Below are 26,360 nucleotides of genomic sequence, written 5' to 3' on the forward strand. Positions count from 1 at the left end.
TTTATACCTTTCACTGCTTCTGAAATATATATTGACAAAATCCATATTTAGAGCCAAGCTCAAGTATAATAAATTTATATAAATATTAAGTGAATATTTTCTAACCCTATACTTAACACATATATATTATAAACTACTGAAATGACGGTAGTATACAACCCTTTGATTTGGCAGATTATCGCCCCACTCTTTACCCTGTAACTCATTGCTGCTAAGTTCTTTGAAAATGTTCCAGTTTTTTTGCAGCCAGCAAATGAGGTACTTGAATGCGCCTTTGCTGTGCTTTGTAGTTCTGAATTTTTTCTGACTCTGCTTGTTCCAGCTTCTTCGTCTGCTCTGTATCGCTGGTACGGTGTTATTATTATTTTCTCCACATCAAATATACACAATTCTTTCTTTCAAATTTAAAACATACCATTATTTTTCTGTATTTGTCACTCTGCACAGTTTATGCTTGCGGCTAAATTTGCGACCGGCCGTAATAGAAAGCAATTGGGGCAGAGTTGCCGTTAGAAAAGATTATGTTGAGTTGGGTTGTATTATATGATAGCAGAGTGAGTGAGTGTTTTAGTTTATCTTGTAAAAAAAAATCGGCATTCGAGAACAAATAAAAAACTTTAATCATCGAAAATTGTTTTCCATACTGAGGTGGTTATCTTGCACGCGTTTGAAACTAACTGTCGAATACCACTACTTTTGATTTATTCCAAAACATGTATTTTGGATGCATCATTCGCATCATCAGGTGCCAGGTCAGGACCTATTAGTTTATTTTTTTATGAATGGGAATAAAAATAAGTCATTTGGTGCTAAGTCAGGGCTATGCGGAGGATGACTCATCAAATCGATGTTTTGAGTGCTCAAAGAGGCAGTTGCTTCAGTCGATGTGTGAGAGCGAGCATTGTCGTGTTGAAGAGTGATCCATCTTCGGCGGTTGCTTTTCCTGACTTCTTGAAGGACAAATGGCAAACAAATCGTTGTATGCTACTAAAAATTTATGTTCTATGTTTTTCGAGTGGTCTGGTTGCGACATGACCAGCTTTTCCAAAAAATAAAATCATTTGCTTGAAGTGCTTCGTGCGAACAACTTTGTTGAGTTTGGCTCATCTTGAAAAACTCATACAGCCGACTGTTGTTGTCCTGTCACGACGTCATAGACGTGTTTCGAAGCACCGCTAACTGTTTTGTTAACATTTCTCTCCATCAATAGACAAAAGCCTTTGTTCGAGCGATTTACAAATTGTGTGGGATCTAAGAAGAATTTTTTTTCTGCAATCAAATTTCAAGCAATATTGAATGTATGATAGTCCCACTTACTGCCGCAGTAGTTTTGTCATCAATACGATAGCTCAAAGATGATCTTGCAAAATCAGTGTTTACAGCATCAATAGTTTCCGAAACAACAACAGATTTTGGATTACCTTCCGAAATTCGTCTTGAACTTATCTACGACCTCGGGTGAATTCACCATACGATCGATAGACAGTGGTCCTTGATGGAGCTTCATCACCAAAAATTTAATTGAGTTCATCCATGCACTGTTGCTGAACTAATCCGCGTTGTAACAAAAACGCGCTAAAATGTTATTTAATCATATATTTTTGTCGAAAAAAATATTTTAAGTTACTGTATATGACAATAAAAGCGCTCTGTATATCAAAAAATCTTTGAGTATGCATAGCAACAAAACTATCAAGCTTTACGTTAAAACTGTGAGTTTCCAGATTGCAACATTTGTGTTTCCAAATCCCGAAATATAAAGGGCACAGGTCTACTGTATAAGGTGACATTTGAATTTAAACTGCGCGCGTCGAAGGATTTGGAGAATTATTTTTTTTGAGGTTGATAGTACTGTCAGTCACATTTATGTCAAATTTCATGTCAATATTCATTAGTGTTTGAGATACGTGTCGTTTTGTGAGCTGCTAAAAGTGAGTTTTTCGTTTTTTGCGATGTCGAAATTTGTTGAGCAAAGAATTTGCATTAAATTTTGTTTACGGAATCAATTTTCTGCTGCGAATACGTTGAGGATGGTGCAGAAAGCCTTTGGTGATGAGGCTATGTCTAAAAAAAACTTTTACAAGTGGTATAGTGAGTTCCAAGCCGGCTGTGAACGTGTCTGGGAAGACGAAGAGCGTCCAGGGCGACCTGATCAACCAACTGATGAAGCTCACGTTCAACAAATCAAAGATTTGGTGTTGCAAAACCATCGATTAACAAATTAGACCTTTTGCTGCTGATGAAGCTGGTATATCGGAAAGCTGCCCAGCCAATACCATTTTGAAGGATGCTTTGGGCCCTCAAGCGCGTCAAATCTCGACTGGTACCGAAAACATTGAATTTTTTGGAAAAAGGCGTCGCGTTGAAGTGTGCGGAAACGAGGCTTTCCGACCACCAGGGTGTCAGGAAACGCATTATAACTGGCGATGAGACTTGGATCTATGCTTACGACCCCGAAACAGCCGATCAATCGTATCGTGCCAAAAGAGAGCAGAGACCAAAAAAATCGCACCAAAGTGGCTCAAAAATCAAGGTAATGTTGACTGTTTTCTTCGATTATCGTGGTGTTGTGGATTATGAATTCCTTCCAACCGGTCAAACAGTCAACAATACTATTTGAACTTTATGGGTCGTTTGCGTAACGCTATCCGCCTAAAAAGGTCGAAATTGTGGAAAGACAATTCTTGGTTTTTACACGACGATAATGCACCATCCCATACTGCCCTCGTAATTCGTGATCATTTCGCCAAAACTCAACCCATATCGTCCGCAACCACCGTTTTCACCTGATATGGCGCCGTGCGACTTCTGCCCGTTCACCAAGCTCAAAAGACCGCTCCGGGGACACCGTTTTTATACGATAGAGGAGATTCAAGCCGCAGCGAAGACGGAACTGAAGGCCATCCCGAAAAGTGACTACAACCAGTGCTTCGAAGATTGGAAAATCCGTTGGCATAAGAGCGTTGCATCGAAAGGGGATTACTGTGAAGGGGATGAAATTGATTTGGAAGAATGAATAAATAATTTTCAAAATAAATACAATGACACCTTATTTTTTGGGCACAGACTTGAGACTCAAACAAAGTTTTATAACTCGTATTTTAATACGCTGAACTGAGTTTATTAAGTTTCCGACAACAATGTTTTACACCTGAGAGGGAAACGTCGGAAACATTATAGCATATACATATTATATGACAATAACATCGGGACCACTACTCATATATAAAGCCGTCGTACAAACTGAACGGATTTAACTTTTTTATTTAACGTATTATATCTACACAAGATGAGGATTTTATTGTCCTAGACAAAATACAATATTCGAAGAAAAATGTTTATATAGGGTGATATATAGCAAAGATGAGGATTACTAAATTTTTATCGTGGATTATTATTCAAGGCAAGATCTAGCATCTCATGAACATATTGTTTATATCGGACCACTACAGCATAAAGCTGTCGTACAAACTGACCGATCAAATCAAGATAACCCTTTTTAAGAAATGCATTCGCGAGTTTATAACACATAGCTTGAAGAAGTTATTCTTTTCTCGTATATGTAATAAAAAAAAATTTTGAATCAAAAAAATGTAATAGTTTTCTATAAAAATCAAAGCAAAATATAATCTCATTATTTCACTTCTAATTCCCATAACATTTTTTTAGAATCCAAATGGCAATCCTCTTTTCTGTTGCAAGTTGCATATTGTCGGTTACACCTCAAATTGCCTCACGGGGCTTGCTGGCCCGGTTGTTGTATGCGACAATTATAGAAGGTGAAGTGGTGTTAGGGGTACCTGCTAGATAGTTACATACATATATCTGTTAGAGCGTACGTGCTGCAAGAAAAATATTACAATATATTATATGAAAATGCATTGTAAAGTAGAGGAAACAAACAACAACAAATGTGCTTGTATTTGTAAAAGTTCCTATTTACCAGTTTTATTTTTGCACTTCTCTTCTTCATAGTTTCTGCGCATTTGTTTGTTGTAATAAAAAACATCTTACAACAGAAAATACTTTCATTTGTTTGCTGCAGGAGTAAATTTTTCAAACTGACACGTTGCTGATGATGAGTTGTCCGCGGTGTGGACATTACAACTGTAATTTTACACACATACACACAAAAAGAAGAAAAATGAGCGAAGGACCAAAAAAGGAGCACTGCATTGTGACAGTTGGGTGACAGGCGGCGCATGTGAAGAAATGTCCGAATTGTCTCAAATGTCTTTATTCTAATCTCTGAGAGTCTTCTATTCGAAGCCGGAGCCGCTCGCCATTGGGTTAGCTTCGTCCCTGAAATTTGAAAATGCGATATCAACAAATATTGTGCGCTTCATCGCTTATCCCTCGGAGTTGCTAAGTAGGTTTCCAGCGTTGCCACCCCATAAATTACCATTGTGCAGCAGCGGTGGCGATTCAAGACTGAGGATGAGTAGCGACGCTTTTAAGGCGAACGAAAAGTTTTGTTCACATTTCTGATGTAACGTAAGCGGCATGTGATGCATTCCTTTGTTTTCAACAATATTTCACTGCCAGCCGTAAGCGAACTCGCATTTATGAAAATTTCGGAACAATGCGAGCATACGGACATTGGTAATCAAAAAAGAAAGGACTACCTTTGGTGTGTTCTAAATAGATCTCTGCAAATTTGCTTCTTTTAGCATATTTCTATAAATGGAAATGGTGTTATGAAAAAATCGCGGGATCAGGATGCAATAAAGCTCGAAATAAAGCATAATTCTCGGAAAGATTTAGGTTTCTACAAATAGGATGCTTTTAATCCATTATGCATAGGAGAAAATAAATATCCACCTCTGAAGTCTTGTGCGATAATTTAGGCGCCGCCAGTGTAGTCCGCAAACTGGAAAAGGTTTAATAAGTTTCTCGTAATAACGGTTCTAACATATGCTGCTGATGAGCAAACTTCACATCCGACTAAGCAGTGAAGTGTGGGATTTAACTCCTGCAAGTAATTTCAATGTGATATTATATTGTCTCAAAGTATTATAACTTTGTTCAACTAATTAGCTGCGTGCATTAATTCCAAAACTAAAGGAGATAGATATATGGTTATGCTTATATATAAATGGTCAGGGATGACGAGAAGAGTTGAATTTCGGGTGACTGTCAGATATCATTGGCCTCTAAGAACTCCTACCGTTTGTCTCTAGTGGTTCCAGATCTGCAAGAAAGCGAAGCAAATGGGTTTGGTTATGTGAACGCTGAGGAGACGAAATATCCAATGTCATCAAACAACTATCATCGCATCTTGCTGCTGACACTCATAGCTTCTGCAGTCGTAGATAATTTCCGTTTGTCTTGAAACCAGTATTAACAGCAACAACAATGTTAGCCCTCTGGAAATCCATTGCAGAATCACCTTGTCAACAGGTGTTACTTCTGGCTGTTGGCAAATTGAAAAGCTAAAGTCTTCTCTGGACGAACAAAAGGCCAAACTCTACAAGTACCCTGTAGAAATTATGCTCCGCTTATATGATGCATACATTGACATATTTCTACTCATCTGATGAATCGGCCTTAGCAGTGTTCGTAAGAAAAGTTCGTAAGAAAAGTCGAACAGTCGATAGCACGATAAGCTATACCAGATATGAAAATGAAATGTTCTGCATCGATATTGGCTCAGTTCATCAGCGAATCCTCAAGAGTCAGCGGCTCCGCTGGCTGGGTCATGTTGTCCGGTTGGAACACTTCAGCTTTGAAAGTTTCAATTCAGTACCCGGCGGTGGAAGCAGAGGAAGAGTTCGAAGATAGATCAGGTATAGAAGGACCTAGCTGCCCTTGGTGTCTCTGGAATTGCCGCCAAATCTATGAAAAGAAGAAACGATGGGTGCGCTGTTTTTAATTCGGCTATAACCGCGAAAGCGGTGTCTGCGCCTGTAAAGAAGAAGAAGCCTGTCTGAACGTCCGGCAGTCAGTGTCTTCACGTTTTAACTTGAGTAAAAATTGAGATATCTTGATGTAACTTGGTAAGCGCGTTCCTTACCAAGGACGAGTTTGTAGGTGGACGTAATCGGAATACTTTTGAGAGGGCTTCATAGAAATCCGGGTAAAAATTGCCACATGAGCGTGGCATCGATTATTTTTAACAGCTTTTCCCAGAGAACTAGTTTTTGCACCTAAGCCCTCTTTTCGTAGACTAGACTGGCATATACCTGAATTCCCATTGTAAATCAGGTAGAGTACCGAATGTCATTGAAATCGGTTGAGTAGTGCCTGAGATATGGTTTTTGGTCCATAAGTGGGCGACGCCACGCCCATTTTCAATTTTTAGAAAAGGCCTGGGTGCAGCTTCCTTCTGCCATTTCTTCCGCAAAATTGAGTGTTTCTGACGTTTTTTATTAGTCGGTTAACGCACTTTTAGTGATTTTCAACATAACCTTTTTATGGGAGGTGGGCGTGGTTATTATCCGATTTCCATTTTTGAACTGTTTATGGAAAACTATTCTGTAGAGTTTGGTTGACATAGCTATAGTAGTTTCCGAGATATGTACAAAAACTTAGTAGGGGCGGGCCACCCACTTTTTCCAAAAAAATTACTGTCCAAATATGCCACTCCTAATGCGATCCTTTGGTGCCAAATTTCACTTTAATATCTTTATTTATGGCTTGAGTTATGACACTTTATAGGTTTTCGGTTCTCGCTATTTTGTGGGCGTGGCAGTAGGCTGATTTTGCCCATCTTCGAACTTAACCTTCTTATGGAGCCAAGAAATACGTGTACCAAGTTTCATCATGATATCTCAAGTTTTACTCAAGTTACAGTTTGCACGGACGGACAGACGGACGGACGGACAGACAGACATCCGGATTTCAACTCTACTCGTCACCCTGATCACTTTGGTATATATAACCCTATATCTGACTCTTTTAATTTTAGGACTCACAAACAACCGTTATGTGAACAAAACTATAATACTCTCCTTAGCAACATTGTTGCGAGAGTATAAAAATCGAATCGATATTATCCTCAACTCCCATATACTACATTATTATATGTATAATGATTTTCATTTTCTAACAAACCATGTGTCGAATATGTTGGTGAGTAGATGAGTTGTATACATTGCTGGGATTGCAAGTTGCAAGAGTATAAAATTTCGGTTATACCCGAACTTTGCTCTAGTTGAGCGAACGTGGCGAAAGTGGTTTGTACTCAAAAGTGGTGATTGTGGCTTTGAAAACGAAAACAATGACCTAGACGGTCAAAAAAGTTTGAGGACGTGGAACTGGAAGTATTACTCAAAGACTGTTGCCAAACACATGAAGAGTTCAGATAATCTTTGGAGGTTACTCATAAAATAATTTCTGAAACAATTCAACAGTAGCCAGACACTTTCAAAAGCAGGAAATTAACTGCCATATGAATTGAAACCAAGAGACAATGAAAGACGATTTCGCATGTCAAAAAAGTTGTCTGAACGCTTCAAAGGAGTCGTTTGAACATTGGATTGTGACATATGTATGTATGTAAAACTTGGCCAATCAGACAAATTAAGAGGTTACATAAACTTACGGGTTTAAAAAAATAGAATTTTTTTATTATCTCATTAAAATTTACAAAACCTCTAGAATGTTGTCCTAAATTTTCAAGTTAATCCGAGTAATAGTTCAGGAGGTCCAGCATTGAGAACTTGAGCGTTCGAGGCTAGCTAGGGACTAAGTGCGCCCGTCTTTAAAGGCGTTTTTCTCGAAACTGTGTGTTTTAGGAAGTCGATTGGCAGATTTCTCGAGAACTTACTCAATCGATCTTCATGAAATTTTACACAGGTCTTTGAGATACAATTCTTAAGAACTTGAAGATTTTTTCGATTACAACTATTTGGAAAAAAAAATTGCTCAAAATTTCACTGAAATTATAATTTTTTGTTAAATGGCTGTCAAATATCCAATTTTCTGACTTTTTTTCCTGTAAGTCTGTGTAAGTTCTAAGTTAAGGCTTTAACTAAAACACGTTTCTTTCACTTTAGATGATCCTGTAAGCAGTCATCCTGCTAACGCGAGCGCATCTTAGCTCCAAGGGATCACCGGAAATGGCGGTGCAATGGCAGAGTTTAAACTATTTTTTCCAAATATTTCAGAATTTCTTTGTTAATAGCTTATGTTTGTATTAATAAAAAATTCTAATAGAATATTTAATTTTTTATACGAAATTTTGTGTTTTACCGAGAAAACCCTTGTATTCCCTTGTAAACAAAGTCTAATATCCATGACGGCAATTGCTCTTAATTTGGTGGGATTAGAAAGGCGTGCCGTATTGGGAGCTCTAAAACCGAGTAAGACTATTAATGTAGGGAAATGCTTCCGGCAAGAAAAATAGAGTGACGTTGCCGAAAAGACTCTGAATCATGGACTAGATACGAGGTAATAGACTTCATTCATATACATGCCCTATATTATAAGAACGGTTTACAAATACAGCAACTGAAAAGTTTTGTTTTTGAGCGCTTCATTGAAATACTATTCCCATTTTCAGGGTATTGAAATTGGCCTTTGATCTATTAAATCTCGCCAAGTCGGCGCAGTTCTTTGGAATGGAATCCTTAGATATATTGAAAAATATTACAGCTTCATATATGGGCAATATTTTGAATAATGCTATTTCACATGATTTTCTTTTATAAGTATGATATACATAGTTATAGACTCATTACATGCAGAATTATCACATTTGTTTTAATTTAATTTTCGAGGGCACTATAGACCATAGATCACGGTGCAAACCATATTTATTTATCTTAGCTCACAGGTCAGTAAAGACTATATTTACATCTTATGGAAAAAAGAAGAAGTACTCAATTGATTTTGAAGTTCAAATCTGCCTAGCATTGTCTTTATACTATGAGCTTTATGACCCTTTTATACCCCTGAACAGAGTATATTAAGTTTATCACCAAGTGTGTAACACCCAGAAAGAAGGATCGGAGACCCTATAAAGTATATACATATATAAATGATCAGTATGTTGAACTGAGTCAATTTTACCATGTCCGTCTGTCTGTCTGTCCGTCCGTCGGTCCGTCTGTATATATAGGAAACGTCATTTTCTCTTCAAGAAGCTTCTCATTTGTCGGAACTGTCAAGTTCTTGTATGGAAAACATTTACATTTGACAAGATCTATTCACGAAATTTAGTATGCATTATTTTCTAAAGCAACAATGTAATCTCCGATGATATTGTTCAAATCGACTCACTATAGCATATAGCTGCCATACAAACCGAACGATCGGTATCAAGGGCTTTTATGAAAAACTTTCGCATTTGGCGTGGTATCTTCACGAAATCTGACATGGATTGCTGCTTAAGGCAACAATGTCATCTCCGAAAAATCGATTACTATAGCATATAGCCTCCATATAAACTAAATTACATAGCTACTTCTAAAAAGAAATGTAATTGGTGTGAAGGGTATATAAGCCTGGTGCAGCCGAAGTTAACGCTTTTTTTTTTTACCTATTATATAAAACCTAGAAGCTTTGAGCAAAACCTTACTGTATGGTGATCTCAATTTGTGAAATTCCCTAAAATAGATGGAATTTCTTGGAAATAAAACCAATGCGTTTGCAATAATTTTAAAGCAGTGAAGAGGGTATTGACAAGCTAACTTACGGAAGCGCACATATAGTCTACTTGATTCTTGCTGCGCGCTCAGGCGCCAAAGCGGGAATAACAGTAAACGCTATGCGCGTGGACCTCGACTGAAGCCACGAGCATTTACCTTCACGTGCAGTGGCCGTGTGGAGAATTAAATTTCGGTGTAAGCGGTATAAAGTTACGAGAACTTATAAGGAAGTGAAGAAAGAAAACGAAAATTGCAGCTTGCAAATAATTGCTGCGCACGTGTGTTGTTGCTGCAACCGAGCGTTGCATACATTTAGGCAGCAAAAGCACTTGTTATGCGGTGAGCCTCTCAGCGTTTATTTAATTTTGATCAATTGTCCATAGAGTGTCACATAAATTGTGGCATTACCGGCATGCATTACATGTATGCAAGTTGCGGAGTATTAAATTTCTCTCTTTGGTCAGTTCGATGCGCCATACAAAACACAAAGCAGAAGCGCTACCGAAAGTAGCGCAATATATTTTGACTGCAGCGGTCACTGCGGCGGCATGTTGCTTGAGCAAAGGCAAGCTAGATTTGTAGTGCAAATGTTATTTGATATTCAATAAATTCATTTTAATTTTTATGTGCAAATGCGCAACACTTGAGTCAGTATGCGCTTGGCGGTGGAAATGTTGTACATATGTAGATGCTTTGCGTAAGCGCTGGACTTGTCTGCAGCGTTGCCTCGAATTACAAGCGGATCAAAGCGGCGCAGTCAAACTTTTTGGGTTGGACTTGTCTGAATGAACAAAATTCATTTATGGCACACATGTGAAAACAGTTATTTTTCTGTAGTATATGTAAAAGTGTATGTGTGTGTATGTGTGGTATATGGTTAAGGTCTTGTTTACTTGCTCGTCCTTTCTGGCTCCTGCCATGAAAATTTAGTCTATAAATTCATGCAAAAAATTGTGAGTCTGACTTGACGTACTGTGCACTGTGGTGCCAACATACACCCTCAGCTCCCCTGATTTACACTCAATTCATCGCCTAGTGAATACTATTATTGAATGTTGCACTGAATGCTTGGTAATGTAAAAGAAAAAACGAAGCAATTCCACTCGAGGGTATGAATACATATCCCTTTGTGGTAGCTTAAATATGCGCTGGGTTTGAAACACGAGCGCCATTTGTTCATTTCTGAGACCAATAAATGGGAATATTTCTAGCTTCTAGCTGCAGCCGCATTCCTAACTCACTCTCTGCGCCAGCACTTTATCAGTTACTGTACTATTACCTGCACTCCACCTCTGCATGCACATACCTTTTACCCGTTATTCGTCTGTGATTTTGCCTTCCAATTCCTGATGACGCTGCTGTTGTACTAAATTTTCTATAAGTTTGTGTGGTTCTCGTCAATACAATTTGCACATCTGTAAGCATGTTGCAGGCCGCAGATATGCAGCGGCGTATTTACTTGAGTACCGCGCGCTGTTGTTTGGGAGGCAGGATGGAAAGAAGGTCGTGTGTGCTTCTGTGTGTTGCTATTTGTGGCCTCTCACCTCGCCAACTGTTGAGCTCGTAAACTGTCGGTCTTTGGTTGGTTTTTAATTTTTCGTGTCTCACTTTTGGTTGCCAAAACAAATGCATTTTATTTTCAATTTGTATGCAAGGCGGTGGAAATGTAAAGGATGATGTTGGGGGAATTGTAGTGTGTAGAAATAAGGATTGGATTGAGCAGGTGGTTTTTCGAAAATGTTCAGTCGAAGTGAATAGTCTAGAATTAATTATACTACTATGAACAGAAATAGTTAGATTTTTTTTAATTTTTAATTTTTCCTCAAAATCTATGTCGTCCCCCTCAAAGAATTCCACCTTGACCCCAATACACGTGTGCCAACGTTTTTTCCTATCTTCGAAACAGTCATTGAAGTCAACCTCCGGAACAGCCTTCAAGGCGCGTAGAGATTCACGTTTAATGTCTTCAATTGACAGTTTCCATGGAGCGGTTGTTTGAGTTTGCTGAATAGCTGAAAGCCACACGGAGCTAAATCAGGCAAATGCGGTGGTTGCGACATGATATTGAAAACGGGCGCACTGCACTCAAATAGTATTCTTGGGTCAGTTTGGCGGGTCGGAAGGTGTTCGGAGTGCACCACACTTCGATAATCGAAGAAACCTGTCAACTTAACCTTGATTTTTTACCTGTTTTGACAGGGCTTTTGACTTTGGCTTACCGCTGTGTCTCATATTCGGTCCAAGACTCATCGCCAGTAAAAATAAGTTTTATGACAACCTGGTAGGCGGAAAGTATTGTTTCATAGACTTTAACGTGACGGTGCTTTCCGAAAAAATTGAGCGATTTTGGAACCAATCGTGCTTGCTCTTCTTAGGCTAAAATGATTTTTACTTGATCCTTCTGATATGGTAAGATCGACTTGACTGTTAGTCAATGACTTCTCGCACCAGTTCCTTTGCTATATTGGTATGCTGATCATCAGTTGATGCTGATGGCCATCCTGGCTTGGATCGTGGTCCGTCGTCAACACGTTCCTGAAAACTCTTGAATAACAATTTGTATCAATTGGTCCGTGCCAAGAACTTATCAGCGAAGGTCTTTTTCCAACATTCTGAACATTTCGGGCACCAGAAATTAGACCCGCACACAAAAAATTTAAATGGAACCCTTTGTTGAATAATTTCACTCATCGTAAAAATCGCCGAAAGCACTTTATGTACTTCAGAAAAACAAGCATATACTAAACAAGAAGCAGCCTTTATGTCGCGATGTCTGAATTTGGTATCCCGCAAAACTAATACGGTTGTGTAAACTGATTTTAAGAAATGTCGTCAACAACCGCGCCGTTAGTTTTGCTTTCTTCAGAATGGATATGGAAGCGAAGCAAAAGGGTCTGGCATTGAACGAGGGCAAGACGAAATATCTGCTGTCATCATACAAACAGTCGTCGCACTCGCGACTAGGCTCTCACGTCACTGCTGAGCAGCCAAGTAACTTTTGAAGTCGTAGATAATTTCTGTCTATCTTGGAACCGCATTACCAACAACAACAAATGCTCAAAATGCCAGAACCAACGCAGAATAACTTTTGCCAACAGGAGTTACTTTGAACTGGGGAGACAATTGAGAAATTAAGCCCTCTCTTGACGAACAAAACCAAACTCTACTCGTATACATAAGCTATTCATTATTAAATGATTTATGGTCCGTTGCGCATTGTATACGTATAGGACGATCGTATGTTGTACGACGACATTGACATAGTTCAGCGAATTAAAAGACAGCGGTCATGTTGTCCGAATGGACGAAAACACTCCAGCTCTGAAAGTATTCGACGCAGTACCCGCCGGGGGAAGCAGAGGAAGAGGAAGAAGGAGCTGGCTTCGGTTGGAATATCCAACTGGCGCCATATTGCGAAAAGAAGAAACAAATGGAGCGTAAGCGGTGTCTATGCCAATAAAGAAGAAGAAGAAGATTAAAGTTGAAGAATTCTCTGAGACCTGTAGTCTTTTGTGATATCTCTTTAATTTCATTTAGCTGAATCAAGGAGGCTTAATAAAGTTTCTGGGTTTGCGGAACTGACATACTCTCTCATCGTATTCATAGTCCTGATAGTCTGACTCCTGTTTATTGGGATTGACGGGCAGTCAAAGAATATATGCTCCAGTGTCTCTGTCGCATGCCACAGAACCGATATAACATATTAAAGATAGTATCTCAATTTGGGCAGATGACAGCTTAGTTTGTAGAGACCCGTAAAAAACCCACAAACTTGAGATTGGAAAATGTTTCGAAAATTGACCATGGACCCTGACAGTTTGGTATGTATACTATCCGAGTTCTAGTTCAACATTTTTCGAGGATTCTGTTAATAGTTTTATGATGCTGCTTCTTCGAGAGTAGCCTGTTGCTTTTATTGCTCAGTGCCATAATCTAATATACAATATGAAATGTAATCAAATTTGACTCCGACTGACAATGTTTCCCTATGGAAAAAATTTATCAACGAGTTTGCTTAATTTTTAATTTTTTTGTGGCTCGGTATTTTTAAAAATGTTTTTTCAAATGTAATTATGGTAAATACACTTTATTCTTTTTTTATTTATAAGTATGTTAAAGAAACAATACTGGCTTGGTACGCAGTTATAGCTGGAAACACATGTTGCAAACATACAGGCATCATTATGTATCTTAGGTCATTATATTATTCTTTACTTTTATGTTATTTTTAATTATTTCTAAATACTTTTTACTATTCAACTAAATTTTACTTGAAATACAACTTTTTATAATTTAATAGTAATTATTTGAACCAGATACGAAAATTTCAACCCCAGCTCAATTTTCACTACCAAATACACGCATCAATAAAGTGTTAATGCAATAACTATTGTTCAAGTTTCTCTTTTCACAAGAAAAGTGTATGAGCCGACAGCAACCGCACCGAAACACAATCCCCAGAGATTAGAAAACAACTTAAACTTCTTTTTTATAGACAAGGACTGTAAAGAAGCCACTTTACTTGCACAAGATGATTTTGATTTAATTAAAGTTGTCTTAACTGTTAACAATTTACCGAACAATATAAATGAAATCAAGTGTCAATTTAATTAAATATTACTCATATGCCCCGTGCGACGCAATTGTGAAAGCGAACGAACAAAACGCAGCTGCCTTGAGGGAGAGAAGAAAAGCTGAGCGACGTCTTTGTTTGATTGCATTATCTCAATTATATAGAAAACTTATGAATAAACACATGTAAGCGGACACAAACGCACACACATGCAGGCGGAGATAAATATAGTTTCTGTGTGTATGGCTGTGTGTTAGCGTGCTTTGAATACAATAAGCAAGTGAGCGCAAATGAAAACCTGACAAAGTTTTAAAAGGAAATTGTATTGTTTGAAAAAGTTAAACATGCAACAACAGCAACAGCAGCAGCTGCCACATAGACAGCCAAGTGGCAACTACAGATAAACTAATTGTGTGTGCTTATATTGTGTATGTGTATGTGTGTGTGTGACACAGCCTGGGAAAGTGGCAAAAGCGTTGGCATATGCTAGTTGAGCCTATCGACTTGGCAGCACTAAAAGGCGCATGAATACAAATCAATGCGAGCGAAAATCAAAGTAAAACAATTGAAAAACATGTCGGTTGCATGACTGACTGTGCGGTTGCACAGGTAGAGCGTTGTAGTCATGTGAAATGTGAATAAAAAAAGGGAGCAATAAAGAAAAAACAACAAAAACGTTAAAGCCGGCTGCTCCGCAGTTGTAATACCCTACATAGGTTTCCTTAGTAGTTTCCTTACCAGAACATGATTTTGATCGATCAGTTTGTATGGCAGCTATATGTTATATTAGTTCGATATGAGCGATTTCTTTGGAGATTGCACTGTTGCTTTAAGGAATAATTTAGATACCAGCACATGATTACGATCGTTCAGTTTGTATGGCAGCTATATGCTATAGTATTCCGATCTGAACCATTTCTTTGAAGATTGCACCACTGGTTTAGAAAATAATGTATGCCAAGTTTTGTGAAGATATCTTGTCAAATGCGAAAGTTTTCCATACAAGCGCTTTGTTCCGAACGTTCAGTTTGTATGACAGCTATATGCTATAGTATTTCGATTTGAGCAATTTCTTCGGAGATTACAATATTGGCTCAGGGAATAATATATACCAAATTTTGTGAAGATATTTCATCAAACTACAAAGTTTTCCTATAAGCGCTTGCTCTCCGATGTTTCCTTCTGTTTGGTACAAACATTGTGGCAAACATAATATACCTCGTTAAGGGTATAAAAAGCTAGCAACAAAGACAAAAAAATACAACAACTGCCTGCAGTGAGCGATTACGTCAATGAAAGAGGATCCGCCACATACAGCAAAAAGCGTAGAAAAACGAGAATGAGCTGGAAGTGGCAAGCACAAAGCGGCAAAGTGGCAGAGCAACCGCAAGCGCACACGCACATACATGCATAAACCTGGCAACTCAGTTACCTTGCTGCCGTTTTTCATTGCATCTCGGCACCGCGGATGTGGCGTAGGAAATGTTGCACTATGTGACGACAATGACAACAACTGTCAACATGTGGCGGAAGCGAAGCGGAATGAATGAGTTGTGCTCACACTCATGCATGCACGTAGGTGGCGGCGTTTGTGTCTGCTGTGCAGTTTTCGAAAACTTTTTCAACATGTGGCACCTCTACTGAAAGTCGATGCCGCACGTGTGGCATAAAAATATTATTGTTATTATTATTTTGTTATCACTGCAATGGCGCAGCTAAAACTGCGTGTGGGTGGAAGCGCACACAAACAAACACACACACATGTAGACCTACGTTGGTGGCGGAAATGTCTTCAAAGTTTTCGAATTCAATAGAATTCAACAATCATATGAATTGTATATGTGTGCACATACATATGTGGCAACAACAATTGCCGCGTGTGTGAAGTTTTTCACTATCTGCTACTTTGATTTGCCGTTAGTTCGGAAAGTGTTGCAAAAGAGTGTGACTGTTTGTGTTGGTGCAACAGACCTGTTGCATGCGTTTGAAGTTTAGACAAAAACGCAGTTAAAGTTGCTGTTGCACGGAGTTTGTGCCGAAGTTCGATCCTGTTGATTTCATGGCTTTGTGAGGTGCAAGGTGTCATCGCTACTTAACGTATGTGATTCGAGCATGACACAAACAGGTGGCTATGGTGATTCAGGGGGTTCTGCTTGTTAATAAATTTTCAGATGTTTTTGTTAAATATACAAGAGCGGTTAGATCAATTCTTAGACTAAACAAGAAAAAATGTTAACTTCGGTTGCACCGAAGCTAAATACCCTTCACAGGTGCATTTCTGTTAGTAACTATGTGTTCAGTTTGTATGGCAGCTACATGCTATAATCAACCGATCTGAACATTTTCTTCGGAGATTACATTGTTGCCCTAGAAAATAACATATATACCAAATTTGTTAATATATCTTGTCAAACGTGAAAGTTTTCCATACAAGAACTTGATTCCGATCGTTCAGTTTGTATGGCAGCTTTATGCTATAGTTAACGGATCTGAAATATTTCTTCGGAGATTATATTGTTGCCTTAGAAAATAACATATACCAAATTTCGTGAATATATCTTGTCAAATGTGAAAGTTTTCCATACAAGCATTTGATTCCGATCGTTCAGTTTGTATGGCAGCTATATGTTATAGTGGCCCGATATCGGCCGTTCCGACAAATGAGCAGCTTCTTGAAGAGAAAATGACATTTGCAAAATTTCAAAACGATATCTTAAAAACTGAGGGACTAGTTCGTATATACACAGACAGACGGACAGACGGACAGACAGACAGACGGACATGGCTAAATCGACTCAGCTCGACATACTGATCATTTATGTACATATATACTTTATAGGGTCTCCGACGATTCCTTCTGGGTGTTATAAACTTCGTGACAAACTTAATATACCCTGTTCAGGGCATAAAAAAGAAAGATTAAAAATTTGGAGCACTTAAGATATAATGCTTAACATCCTCCTCCTTTCAACTCGATACATTTGAGCTAGTTCCTCTGATTAATATGTTTTCTAGCAGTCTGTAGAGTATCGTGCTAGCGATAACCTTCTTATAAGCTCATAATATCTGTCTGGTGAGAAATTTTTCCAACTTTGGAATTAAAAAAGAAGTCATACGTAACTAAATTTGAAAAATTTTGTAGATGGAAAAATATTTTCTAGCCTAGTTCGACCCAGGCGTGTGCGAATAGCACTTCTTCATCACTAAATTGAGCGCTTTTTTCATAATTCGGCATGGTAAAGTTCTGTGACCGATTTGTCTTTCTTCAAGGAGTCAATCTAGCGAATTCCACAAAACGACGGCCTTTACCTTTCCGACCTATAGATTAGAATGTTCTCCTTCGTGAGGTACTCCGTGGGGTCTGTTTCTTTGTCTCTAATGTGTACCAATGGGTCCATCTTTCGTTAAGGGTTACAAAACGATACTAAAACTTCTATAAATTTTGCTTATGACGCCATACATACATACACCTTTGCGAAGTGGTTTCACGTATAGATACTTGCTCTTCGGAGTAATGACAGCTGACACGATCTTTTGAAATGCATACTGTTTCAGCCATCTCACTCAGCTTCAATCGACCGTCTGCCAATAGGAGTCATAGACATTGTCACGTTATTCTCCGTGATAATCGTTTTCTTGACAGCTGGGTCTGTATGTAGCTCATAAAAAACACTGTGCGATAACATTGAAACTGCCTATTGACGACCGCCATCGATGGAGAAGAATCAGAGCAAGTTGCTATCGAACTAGGAAGATGAGTTTGACTGTATTTTATGCACTTAAGTTTAACCAGATCATTACTTCTTTCAAACCTTTTAAATAATTCAATCTGCCGAGTAAATTGAATTTTACCAGCTTGCTATTTTGAAAACAGTATCAGAAATCTGAAGAGTATCCTATCTGTAACTATGGTTAGTACTAACAGGTCAATTGAAAAGTAGCCGGTCTACCATATTAAAACAAATTTTTTTGGCAAAATTCGTTATTTTTTAGTAAACATATTTGCTTTCAAACATTAGATAACATCAAACTGCAATTTTACAATAGGAAAAACATGAAAAGAGTTAGCTTTTTTCTCTGTACGGAAGCCATAATTTCCTTCACAGGTATAAAATTATCTATATCTTGATTTTAAACGATCAGTTTATATGGCAGCTATATGCTAGAGTGATCCAAACTGCACAATACAGCTGGTTTGAAGCTGACCTTTATAAGTTAAGCAGTACCGTGCTTGCCCAGTGCTTAGGTAACCCTCGCGCCGCGCGGTGACTGGATTTAATAGTCTTGAGGTGGCTTCAGGGGTAGCTGGTTCTATATAAGCAAAGCTGGCGTCGTGACTGTAGTGTACTTAGATGACTGTCGCGCAGCGATTTTTTTGATTTACAAGTCACAAGGTGACTTCTGGTGAAGCTGACTCTATATAAGAAACGCAGGCAGCGCGCCTGGGCAGAGCTGAGGTACTGTCGCCCGCAATGTTATTTGGCAGCTAGGCTATCTCTATATAAGAAAAACAGGCACGTGCCTGACCAGCGTTAGCTGCCGCGATGTGATGTGATATAAAACGTATGTAGTGACCTCACGCGGAGTGTAAATCAACGGGTCATTGACATCATAAAATCTAAACAAGGATTGCTGAATTGGCTAAGTGTAACCAAAGATTGTAGACTTGGCTAAGCCTAAGCGAAAATTTCATTGACCTTAAATGTAATCAAAGAGGTCATTTACCTCGATCAAATGTAAACTGAAGGGTAACTGACCCTACAAAATGTAAACAAATGGGTCACTAACCAAATAAAAAGTAAACAAAGTGGTCATTGACCGTATAAAATGTAAACAAATCGGTCAGTGACAACAAAAGTAAACAAAGGTTGTTGACTTTGCTGAATGTATACAAAGGTTGTGGACTTGGATAAGTGAAAACCAACTGTCCATGGACCTAATAAAATGTAAACAAAGGGTCATTGCTAGGGTGATCCGATCTGATCAATTCAAAAACTGATAACATAATTCAAGGATTCTGCTATCTTTTTCACTGACTTATGACACGGTGTATTATCTTGGAGAAATCGCATTTCCTTTTTCTTAAAATGAACCCATTTTTCGGCGACTTCGTCCTTCAAAAGGTTCCATAATGCTATGTAATAGTCGTTGTTAATGGCCTTCCTTGTTCAAGGTAGTGAATAAAAATAATTCCACACTTGTCAGCCGACTATTTCGTTTTTCTATGCTTTGAAACGCGTTCATCTTGTGCAGTCCACTCGCATGACTTTTCATTGGACTTCGGAGTAAAATAGTGGAGTCGTATCTCATCTATTTTAGAGTTTTAGATGCTTTCATCGGTAACAACTTATTTTTGGGGGTCACCGCGTTCACCGCCTTCGGTGCTCATTTCACCGCGTCTAAATTAAGCATACCAATTCTTGATTTAAGAAGTCGAAACAAATTTGTAAGAGCAACTTCTCTCAAAAAAAAAAAAAAAATAATAATAATAACAAACACTCCTGGTGGCTCCAACACCGATATGTTCTTAGTTGTTTTTCGTAGAACTTCTATCTGCATAGGCAGTCTTCAGAACAACCCATGGAAAATACCCGGAACCACGATTTTACGCTCGTAGAACTTTTTGGAGTCTGATTTTTTCGGTTTTCCTATTAATTGTCGAATCGGTGTCAGTAATTATTTAAGTGAATTTCGCTATCTCGATCAGTTTCGATCTTGAATTATTAATTCTTATTGAAATTCAATAAAAAACATGACTTTAAAAAAATTAAACAATGGAGCTCAAATAAAATTTTACTGCGTATTCGCAACTCGACATTATAATAATTATGTTGTGAAACCGGGATTCCTAAAATATAATTTTGAAAAATTCTCAAAACTACAACTGTACATGTAACCCTGTAGGTTGGGATATTTCACAATTCTCTTTTGTGACTATTTCCGACAAACGAATTTTTATCAACAAAGAAAAAATAATTATAATGACAAGCCAATGTGAAGGAAATAAATTTTGATAAATTTTTATGTTTTTGTTAACTCAAAGAAGAAATGAAATTTTCGTGCGCGACTTTCTTCTTTGCACTCACGATTGCCGCGCAATTACAATACATACACGCGACTGTTAGCGATGACCTCGTCCAATACAAGCTAACGCTGGACGAAGCCAACGACGCTTTGCAAAACGTAGAAGCATCACCGGCGCTCAGCGGTAATGCCGAATTGCAGCGACAACGTCGAAAGTCGATCGATGATCTGCTAAAAAACTCAGAGTTTGATTTAAATTTGAATTTAGAGCGCGAGGCGCTCAATTTAGACAAGGATATGACACACCCCTTGCAGGGACGTGACGTCAAACAGGACAATAAAAAGAATAAAGATGATATGGCGAATAAACACAATGTGAATGATCAGTTGAACGATTTGGTGCGGTCAAATTCGAATTTTCAGAATGTGCATAGAAAATTGTTGAACAGTTTTCACAACAGCCAAAGTAATGTGAAGAATTTTAATTTGGACGAAATGTTACAGAAACAACGAAGCTCCGAAGGTAAAGCGTCCAAAGACTCGAAGACTTCAAGTAGTGCTAGCAAGGAAGAGAAAGAAAAGAATACTGCCAAGGACAAAGAATCGAATGACTACAACAATGCCAATAAAAACAATCAAAATAAAAATTCCAATACAAATAAGGACAGCTACTTAACCAGCAATAGTTGGAAGTCGAGTTTTAGCGATAAGGATAGCTTTAATACTGACATGGATTTTGGTAAATCTGGTGCCATGAGCGCACCATACTCGCAGACATACTCGAAATTCGACACTGACAGTTTCAATACAAATACAAACACAAAAAGCAGTCTTAAAAGCGGGATTAGCGATGGTTCAAGTGTGTTAACCAAAGCCTACATTAGCTGCAAGCCGGTATCGAGCAATGCTGGACACGTCAAAAGCGATAATGCCTACTTCGAGTTCACTTCCAATCTGCAGAATCCAGCACCTAGTAAACCGAGCAGTCCAAAGAGCAATTTGAATACTTTCTTACTACTGGAAGCGAATAACTACCGGAATGCGTTACAGTCGCAGAACGTGGACAACTTGGAGGAATTGAATGAGAAGAAAGTCGATCCGGAAATGCGTAAAATGATGGAGAGAAAGGTTGAGTTTCCCACATTTCAAGCTAGAATTTCGATATTACACAAATGGAGGATTTTGCTAGAGTCCCGAACGAAGCCAGACGCCGAGGATGATGACGAGCCCATCCAGTTATGAGAAAACAATTGCAAATATACACTTTCCAAGTATAGTTAACGATCCAGTTCGATTTGGGACGCAATGATTTATCGCACGAAGCGGACTATAAACTTTCGAAAATCGAACAAGACGCAATCGGAACCGCGTAAGGGACATATACGTGGCAGCGAAGGCTGGCAGCTTGCACAGATGCGCTTTCAACGGTAAAGTGAATATACCTTCGAAGCGAAGCACAGGCTTCAATGCAATGGATGAAATAAAACTGAAAACCAGCACACGGCTTATGGCTAAAGGTTTGGGTCCTTCATTGCCCAGTTATGCGCTTTCCGAAACGCAACACGAACTGCAGCTAGACGATGCAGTAAAGAAGTTGGAGAAGAACTACGCATCGGAAAACCATATTGGTATAGGTGATTACAGCAATACACGTGACTCGAGCCGATTATCAAAAGACGAGCTGGATTGGCAAGATCGTCTAAGGCATATGGAAGAAATTGAGGAGCGTTCATATGAAAAGTTACTAAATGAGGAACCAGAAGCTCCTACCGGCGATAGTGACATGAAAACTAAAGCCGAAGATATTATATTGGGTCCTACATATACTATACTACGTCGAAGGCGTACAAGTGCGCTGCCAGACGAGGAAAAGGAGAGCAACCTCTTAGATTTATTGCGTACAAAACGTATTACCAAAAATCCTAACGATGATGGTAATGAACATTCACGAATAGCGAGTAAATTAACGCCAAATGATATATTAGTGGAGCGCTTACCAGATCTTAGGCCCATCAGAGGGAATAAAGCGTCGGTCGATGAAGTGCCAGCACCGGTAGAATCAGCGGCTGAAGAACCGTTACAGGAAGACTTGGCAGCAGAAGATGTAGATGCTGATTCAGAGCAACTCGACGATATGGATGAAGCACAACTGGTCGATGATAACCAGGTATTGGCAGGGGAAAATGTTGGAAACTCACATACCAAACGTTGTGGCGAACAGGAGGGTAATTATAAGACTACTGAAGATAAGCAGGAGGATAATTATAAGACTACTGACGATAAAAGTACGCATGATAAGGATAATGACGTTGAACATAAAATGACGATATTCAAATTCAAGCGTGATCTTAACAAAGATGAAGACTCCAACGAACCGAAGCGGCACCTTAAGCGTATTGGTGTGGTCAATGAGGATGGCGAAATGACTGCAGTAAAGGAAGTAGATTTAGGAGGACTGCTCGATCTAATGACGTTAGACAATCTCATGTCTAAGCGTGAAAACCATGAAAAAGAGAATGTAAATACTGAGCAGGAAAACGGAGTAGAGGCAACTGATGGCGCTGACAAATTGACTGCAAAAGGTGATCCAAAACAAAAAGTATTGCGCAGACGCAGACGTGAAATAGCTATTTCAAGAAAGGAGGTCTTCAACGATGATTGCTTACACGTATTGAATGGCGCCGAAAGAAAACGGCGTTCACTCAATGGAAAGGATAAACGGCGCATTAGAAGGGAAGCTTCAAAGACAAAGGAGAATGAAGAGAAAAAAGATAAAGAGAAGACAAATGAAAATGTGGAGACAAAAAAGAACAAGCCGATAGACGACGAGAAGGACAGTGATAAAAAGTTAACGCGAAGTGAGGGAAAAGAAGAGAGTCCAGCCCATTTGATGGACAAGCGACACACGCAAGCTGCCGACCCCATCGATGATAATAATGCAGATAATCGCAAGGTGGTAAACACTGCATTGATAATAAACGATGATGGGAATTTTATACCGGCTGACGTTTATGAAAGGCACGAGCTGCCGTCGAGAAGCGAAACGCTTAACGATGCAGCCGTTATAGCGGCGGACAGAAAGGCCATGAACGCTGCCAGAGCGACTTATGCCAGAAATGCAGAAAGAGCGCCCAACTATATTGACACGCGCGAAGATAACTACGGTGATTTGATGGAGCGTTTGAGACGACTGTCGCTGCGTAATCGTGTACATGATGCGGAACGAGAGAGTGATTTTAGCAACTCTGTTGGTGAGTTCGGCAATCAAAAATTTGATAATCTCAAAGAAGTCGATCAAAATGCCCGTCATTTCGATGGAATGCCAGCCGACAACCTGTGGTATGGCTCCGATCCATGGGGGGAAGATCAGGACAACAACAATCAGCAAGATAAAACTGATGAAACTACAAACAGAAATCAGCCAAACCACCAACACACGGCACTGATTTTACAGATCGAAGATGGTGCCATCAAAAGTATCGAAAGGAAAGAACAGCCGAGCAAGCAAAATGAAGCGGGTGTGGTAAGCGAGCAAATAGGGAATAGCGGGGAAGAAGAAGCGGGTGGTGGTGATGACGCGGCATTCGGTTGGTTTGGAAAGAATGAAAATAAAGATGCGGCAAGTTGTAAAGGTGGAGACAATGGCTTGGTATTGCATTTGAATGATCAGATGCTCAACTGCACCGCATTTAATACGTTGGAGAGTTTCCTTAAATCCGTACAACAGCAGCAAAATAGAGTTGACGGTAGCAGAGGTGGCGGTAGCACTTCAAATGGAAGTGGTAACACTTCTAATGGAGGCAGTAATAATTCAAATGGTGATGGCACCACACATAACCACAATAAGGAACAAGGTAGACATGGCGGACATTCAGTAGGTGGTGAGCAAAAAAATGGTGGTTACGGAGGAGTAGATAATCGACCATTCGGAAATGCGGGCGGTTCGCACGACAAGTCTGGACATGGAGGTTATGGCGATCGTGGGAATGGTAACCATGGCGGTACTAAAAACAGTGGAAGCAACTCTGGTGATGGTGCTGGAAATGGCGCCGTTAACTTCGGCGTCGTTGGCGGTGGTAATGGTCTTGCACCTGCTGGCAATACCTGTGGAACGAAGGGCAACGACGGTAATACTAGTGGCGGTAATACGTCCAATGATGCAATTAATATGACTATAGAACTTCAACCAGTTATAATGCGTCCAGTAGGTTCAAGTGGCCAGAAGGCCATGAAGCTAAACATCACTATCAATGCGAGCGTTATGGGCGATCAAAAGGCGAAGAACTTTTTCGGCAATGGCACGTTTAAAGTGCAGAGCGAAGATCGCGAACGACGCGGCGTTTCGTTTCCACAATTCGAGGCATTTAAACGGTACACAACGAAGCGGAAATGCGCGAAGCCGAAGGCGAGGTAAGTTTACAGGTGAAATTTATTGCAACTGCTTTTAAAATGTATTTATTAGACACACGATTTATCTTTAGTTGCGATGACAGCAAGGTAAATGGGAAGGGTTCGCTGGAGCTAGTCAAATCTATGTTCAATATGGCGAAATGTAATCCGCAAATGAAACCATTGTGGGCAGTTTTAAAGCGCAATCAACAATGCTTGAAGAAAATTCCACCACAGGAGAACAGTTTTGAGAAAATGGTCTGACCAATACCGCCTCCATACCGACATTTAACATTATTTGACTGTAAAACATTTTTCTTTTACTCCCACATTCGTTCTCAAAGCAAAAGGACGATGTAAACCACATCGAAGACATGGTTCAACAAGCTATGGAGGCCATAAGTGATATTATCGACGATCAAGTGGAACAACGCTCTTGCATACCATTGCCGCCGGAGCTGAGAATATTTTACGATGAAATATTGGAAATCTACGAAAGCAATTCGGCTGAAGGCGTGCGAGAAAAGCGTGCCTATATCGATGCGCCCTTCAATGAGTTCAGCAAAGAGGTGCGTCTCATTGACCCGAACAGTGTCGAGGAACGCTCACGCATCGTTAAGAAACTACTGCGCCAATACGACGGTCTACCGATTGAGGACCAACAACAGATGGTGGGCGTACGTGATGATCTCTTACAGAATTTAAACATGTTGCAACACATGCAATTAGAGCAGATGCATAAGAAACGAGAGCCAAAAGCGGAACGGTCGCAACTAGCACAACGGTCACAGGAAGACCAGGAGCCACAGCTAAAGCAGCAGCCACAGCTAGATCAGCAGCCACAACAAGAACCACAGTCGCTACAGGACCAGCATCCGGAGCAAGAGCAGCAGCCACTGCAGGACCTGCAACCACTGCGAGAGCAGCATACGCAGCAAGAACAGCGTCTGCAACAAGAACAGCATACACTGCAAGAGCAGCAGCCGGAGCAGGAGCAAGAAAATCAACCAGAAGTAGTGCAGTTGCAAAACGACGCCAAGGATGTGACAGCGGAGGTGGAAAGTGATATGCAGGCGCGACACCGTCGTGAAGTGTTGAAGCGTTTGGAAGCCGAGAAAGATATTGATGAGCAGGTCATAAAGGCATTCGATCTACCGTATACGCCGGAATATGTGCGCTTGATGAAGGCGTCGGAATTAATGCAAGAGCAAGATCAAAGAGAAACTGAGCGAAGCAGAGCGAACTGAGAGAATTCGTCGTTTAGACAGTGTGCTAAAATGCGTGTTGTTGCTGCAAACTTTTAATGTGTGTCAAGTTAAAAAATTTTATTTTTATAAATATTTTATTTTTATTATGCATTTTTATTGCGAATTGATATTTATAACTGTTCTATGTATACAGATTTTTGTACATATCTAGATTATATACTATATATTGTTTATTTAAATAAATATGAGGTATTTTATAATATCTATGATTAATTTAAATGATGTGACCTTATCACTCAGTATTTGATTCAATAGCTAGTGGACGATATTGCAAATGTACAATATTAGGAATATTAAGAAGAAATCCATTATTATATAATTAAATACTACAAATTCATTTTCCCAAAGGTGACTTTAGTAATATGCATTTTGCGCCTTAATAAGTGCGATGGAAAAATGATTGTTACCAACAAAAATGAAATATAGATCTTTGACTATAAGAAGCTAGTGGTTTTCACTACTTTGAAAGATCATTTGGGCTTAATAAAAATGAAAGCACGATTGGTTCCAAAATCA

General features: G+C 39.3%; 1 protein-coding gene across 1 annotated transcript; it reads left to right on the forward strand.

Moving 5' to 3' along the window:
* The first annotated feature begins 20,211 nt into the window (after positions 1–20,211).
* LOC120772583 (putative uncharacterized protein DDB_G0282133) lies at positions 20,212–25,823 on the forward strand. The gene is given in 9 exon segments (XM_040101285.1): positions 20,212–21,420; positions 21,422–21,472; positions 21,474–21,542; positions 21,544–21,603; positions 21,605–24,065; positions 24,102–24,597; positions 24,669–24,834; positions 24,921–25,352; positions 25,479–25,823. Coding segments are annotated over 9 exon segments (5,289 nt in total).
* Positions 25,824–26,360: the final 537 nt, after the last annotated feature.

This window comes from Bactrocera tryoni, chromosome 3, assembly GCF_016617805.1.
Source record: "Bactrocera tryoni isolate S06 chromosome 3, CSIRO_BtryS06_freeze2, whole genome shotgun sequence".
NCBI classification, from domain to species: domain Eukaryota; kingdom Metazoa; phylum Arthropoda; class Insecta; order Diptera; family Tephritidae; genus Bactrocera; species Bactrocera tryoni.